Here is a 5,717-nt window from a genome sequence, read left to right as displayed (position 1 = left end):
TTTATATTTACGTCTGCATTTCCTTCGTTCTAAGCCTCCAAACCGTCAATCTCTGTCGTTGAACGCCGTCTTCGCCCCCGTCAATTAAAACTCTGGTCACCGTTCGACCGCTTCAAATAACGTTTGAACGGTGAATATGCATCATCCGAATGTTTATAATTTACCGTTCGAACAGTCTATCAATTTCCCTCCAAAATAATTTTACCTATCGCGCCAATATTACGTTCAAACGGTAACAATTAAACGTTCGAATGGTTAATCATTAACGGTCAAACAGTTAACTTATTTGGGACAAAAAATTTCATCCCTAAGAATGGCGTTCGAACGCCTTCGAACAGTCTGTCATTCCGTCGTTATTTTGGAACGTTCCAAAATCTCACTTTTTGGGACAATTTCTAATTCGCCCCAAAGCAATTTCATCCTAAAAAATGATTTTTGTTGTAGTGTACATTACATACTGCCAAATCATATTCATTTTGTCTCCTTTTGCTGTTCTCTCTGTTTTATCCGTGTCACACTTTTGAATTCTTTAATTTTCAGACATTTAATATGTTAAGAATAAACGTGAAAGAATTAAAAAAGAAAAGAAATATGAGAAACAGTTTGGATTTGGAGTGGCTAAGAAATATGATGCTTTGCTTCTTTTTTAATCAAAAAAGGATTGGCTGGCCAAGACTGCCAGCATAAGCCAGCCCACGTGAATAACGTGCTCCCATGATTGGCCCGTGCGTGCATGCAAGTTGCACACACTATTAAGTACGTCAACCATAAACAATCACTCTAAAAGAATGCAAATTATGGGTGCAAAAATTTGACCAGTACTCATGGTTTCTTTAAAAACATATATACTTAATTGGGTATAAGACCCGTTTCCATCGTATACATAGGAATTTTCCCATAATGCATCCTTTCCTTTGGTTGACGTCAGGCCTTACAACATAATCAACCCACTTTACAACATTCCATGCGTAGGATTTGGATTTTATGTTTTTACTTCCCTATGAAATAAATGAATACAACTCTCGGTGTTGAGTGTTTCGCAGGAAGTCATGTATGGTATTGGTATAGGCACTAATAGTTAAACTGTTTCGAAGATTCCTGGACTAAATGCAATGAAAGCTTGATTCCACAAAACTAAGAGGGTCCTTAATTAGTTGCGGTGAAAAGATCAGGTGCAATTGCTTTAACCATTAGGAGGATGGAAGGGGCAAGTTTAAAAAAAAAAAAAAAAAAAAAAAAAAATGAAGTCTTCACAATCAGATGATTTTGAAAGAAAAATCTAAGGTGCACCATGATATGCTGCTTTATTGGAAATTTTACTAAAACCAGAAGAAAACTACAAGTTCAAAGTCTTCCTACAGTCATGTGATTAGGTATAAACTAATAGATACTTAAACCGGGGAAAATAAAAGGAAAAAATAAAAGGGTACGTGAGAAAGAGACAATTAAGGGGGCATGTATTGTACATTCCAGCTTAATTACATTCATCTACAGGGCAATGATTTGTTCGTACAAAGGAAAGAGTACTTCTGAGAAAGACTAATGAAAAGAGCATTATCACTTAAATAATTCATAGCATTGAAAAATAGCCAACGATTTTTGAGTTTTGGTCAAAGATAGAAATACAAAAACAACGATTATGCTAGTGGGCACGCGTGAGATTTCAAAGCCATCTGAATGGGACTGTAGGAGGGGAGACTCGCAAAACAGAGGCGAGGCGGCTGCCTAAGCCTAGTCAGTCATTCAGTCTTTCATCACCTTCCCCAGATGATACCTTCTCCGGATAACAGCGCCCCCTCTCTCCGAAATTACAACTTTTTCTTCTAGTTTTAAGGACGGTGCCGTTGTTGTAAGGACGGTGCCGTTGGATATCATGTGTATGAATCAGAATTTGTCAAACTTCATGCTTTTGACTACATTGCCCTTTATCTCTCATTCTCAGATAACGTCGACGGCTGATCATGACAAATCATCATTTGAATTTTTTGCAGGCCTCCTAAACGGCTTCGTCTCTAAGTCGTTGCGTCTAATTTACTACCAGGGATGCTCTGTTTTTATATATATACAAGCCATACGGCTTGGCCTTTGATCCATTAATTGATCTATTCTTACTAAATTTGGAGTCTTTGCTCTCACAAACCCAATTTCCATTACTATGGAATTACCTTATTCTTCTTACTCACCTCCTTCCTCCTCCTCCACGACATACTTCTCAAAGAAACCAAAGATCCCAACACAGCCATTTCATTCCTCATCTCTCCATACGGTTCGAAAGTCTGTAGCAAAGCCGTGGAAGAAGCCAGTGGCGCCACTGCCTCCAACACCCCCTCGAATATACAAGGTGGATCCTATTAACTTTCGGGACGTTGTCCAAAAGCTCACTGGTGCAGTCGAGTTAGATCGGTCTGTGGCTCCACCTCCACTCGAAGTAGGTTCGAAATCAACTTTCTGTGCAGTGGAGTACCAGCAGGACTTCGCACCAGGGGCACTGGAAAGGAAACAAGGACAGAAAGTGTCGACTGAGAATAAAGAGGCAACGCTTTCCCTTGGCATGAATATGTCGCCGTCTTCTCAGAATTGGTTTTCTTTTCCTCTATTCAGTCCAGGAAGTCTTTCCACTTTGGAACACAGCACGGTTCTTTAGCTCGCTGATGACAACTATATTTGTTCCAGTATCCGTCCTCCAGCACTGCTTAAAAACAAAGCAGGGTCTGGTTTCATTCCCAGCTAGCTCTTCTTTCTGCTTGAGCTATATATATATATATATATATTAAGAAGTAAGGACGTTACATCTTATATATTGTTGTCAATATATGTGTTAGATCGACTAGCAGTTAAGATTTATTTACCTCTTGGTAATGCTATTAATATTAATTTAAAAAGTCACAGACTCACAGTGGAAATGCATAATCTGGTAATATTGTTGGATGTGGTCTATTTAGCTAGGATGCGTGCAATAAAGTTGGCACTTCTTGAATGCCAGATCATACCCTTAACATGCAAAACCTGAGGATAGTAATATGGAACACAATCCGTGAATCTAATATGAACACAATACGAAATTAGCGAGTTTAGATTTGATGTTAACGTATTCAGGTCAAAATGAGTGTGGACCTATTAAAACACTATTTATCAATGCTCTTAACTAGAATTAATCAACCCATTTTTTTATCCGTTTAGATTTTGTTTTAAAATTACAATTTTATTATTATTGAGTTGTGATGTTGGTATTTTTTGGTATACTTGTAACTTTATTATTGGGATTATAATTTTTGTTAGTACGTAATCTTATTTTTTTTAATATAAAATTATGTTAATAAGGCCAAATGAATTATGTGTTGTTCAACTAATTTACATGAAATGAGTTTAAGTGAGTTGTGTCATGTTAACTTATTTATAATTAACTATTAAAAGGGTGACATAATACGACCCATTATCTAAATTGGTTGGATTAGAGTTTGAAAGTTTGACACGTTTATCTTAACGGGTTAGGTTTGGTCCAGATTGATCTATAATAACGGTACCGTACTATACTAAAACTCATATATCATATTACGTAACCATACCATAATTCACATCAAGTTTTAAAAAAATAATCATCTATAAATATGTCAGGACAACTTACATAAAAAATAGATACTATGAAATCATTATTTTCGTTTAGGCTTAAGTCATGAAAGCCTTGTAATGTTCTAACATTTATTAGCAATGCAAAAATAAATATTTTGAGTAATAACATTTTATAACATGTTTAATAAAAAAGTAAAGCTCAGAAACTTTTAATAAAATACAAGATTAACTAAAGCCACTTTTTCTCGATACATGATCGAATTACTAGTTTGTTGAATCCAAAGTTTCAAGTTTCATGTGATTATAAATCTACACATAGATTTTAATTATAACAAATGAATTCAAAGAATAAAGGAGTTTCAAGCTCAAGTTGTCCACACAATGGAGTCAAGCACATCAAAAAACCAAGCATGAGCAAGAAGGAAACAAGTTCACATTAAAGTCATAGAGTAATGTTGTAAATCTCTTAAAATTCAAAATTAGGATTAATGCTCAAAATTAATATTTTATAATAAAGCATTAAAATACATTTTCCACATGTGCATGAATATTTTTGAAAATTAAATTTGAAAATTTTGAAAGATGATTGATTGTCATCTTTTACATGTGCATGCCTTGATTAAAGGGTTAAATTTTGAAAATATTAAATATGATTGATTGTCATCACATGTGCATGCCTTGATTAAAGGGTTGAACTTTGAAAATATTAAAGATGATTGATTGTCATCTTTCACATGTGCATGTTTTATTTGAATATTTTCAAAAGTGATTGATGCTTTTTTAGACTTATACAAAAGGTAGATGATTTTGTTTGAAAAATTTGAAAAGTAAAGTGTGCTCCTTTTGTCATATACAAAAAGTAAAAAATTAGGTTTGAATTTTTTGAAAAGGAAAGTGTGCTCCTTTTGTCATATGCAAAAAGTAAAAGATTAGATTTAAATTTTTTGAAAAGGAAAGTGTACTCCTTTTGTCATATGCCAAAAGTAAAATATTAGGTTTGATTTTTTGGCAATCATACTGCTTTTCTATCTCAAATTGAACCCAAAAATATTGATGACGTACTTCTTGATGAATCTTGGATTCTAACTATGCAAGAAGAGTTGAATCAATTTGAAAGAAATGATGTTTGGACACTTGTTCCTAGACCCAAAAATCATACTATTATTGGAACAAAATGGATTTTTAGAAATAAGAAAGATGAGTCCGGAGTCATTACTAGAAATAAGGCTCGACTTGTAGCCCAAGATTTTAATCAAGAAGAAGGAATCGATTATGATGAGACATATGCACCTGTCGCAAGATTAGAAGCTATTCGAATGCTACTTGTATATGTTTGTTATAAAGATTTCAAACTTTTTCAAATGGATGTTAAAAGTGCTTTCTTAAATGGTTTTATAAATGAAGAGGTATATGTTGAGCAACCTCCAGGTTTTGAAAATCATATTTCCCAAAGTCATGTTTTCAAACTCACAAAAGCATTATATGGACTTAAACAAGCTCCTAGAGCTTGGTACGAAAGATTCAGTGGTTTCTTGATTGAAAAAGGTTTTTCAAGAGGAAAAATCGACACAACTCTTTTCATTAAATATGAAAATGATGATATTCTTTTGATTCAGATTTATGTTGATGATATAATATTCGATGCTACTAATGAAAATATGTGTCAAGTTTTTGCTAAGACTATGCAGGAAGAATTTGAGATGAGCATGATGGGAGAACTTACATTCTTTCTCGGATTGCAAATTAAGCAAGTAAAAAGTGGGACATTCATCAATCAATCAAAATATATTAAGAAATTACTGAAGAAGTTTGGAATGGAAAATGCTAAGGAAATTCGAACACCAATGAGCCCATCAACTAAACTTGATAAAGATGAATCCGGTAAGCCAGTTGACTCGAAGATATATCGAGGTATGATTGGTAGCTTATTATATTTAACAGCCAGTAGACCAGATATTATGTTTAGTGTTGCTTATGTGCACGCTTTCCATCATCTCCAAAACAATCACATTTAATTGCAGTTAAGCGCATTCTTAGATATCTTAGTAGTACAATTAACCTAGGGTTATGGTACCCTAAGTACACATCTTTCGATCTAATCAGCTACACAGATGCAGATTATGCTGGCTGTAAAATAGATCGAAAAA

General features: G+C 34.2%; 1 protein-coding gene across 1 annotated transcript; it reads left to right on the top strand.

Annotated features, from left to right (window-relative positions):
• The first annotated feature begins 2,155 nt into the window (after positions 1 to 2,155).
• LOC122293042 lies at positions 2,156 to 2,644 on the top strand. Its single transcript, XM_043101652.1, has one exon. It carries the CDS (start codon positions 2,156 to 2,158, stop codon positions 2,642 to 2,644), a length of 489 nt encoding a protein of 162 aa, XP_042957586.1.
• The last annotated feature ends 3,073 nt before the right edge of the window (positions 2,645 to 5,717 follow it).

Source organism: Carya illinoinensis, chromosome 1 (genome assembly GCF_018687715.1).
Source record: "Carya illinoinensis cultivar Pawnee chromosome 1, C.illinoinensisPawnee_v1, whole genome shotgun sequence".
NCBI lineage: Eukaryota > Viridiplantae > Streptophyta > Magnoliopsida > Fagales > Juglandaceae > Carya > Carya illinoinensis.
Note: the sequence above shows the minus strand (reverse complement) of the source record. Positions and strands in the feature narration are given on the sequence as shown.

Excerpts from the sequence above, each read along its gene's own strand:
- LOC122293042 (XM_043101652.1), top strand. The coding sequence starts at position 2,156 with ATGGAATTACCTTATTCTTCTTACTCACCTCCTTCCTCCTCCTCCACG.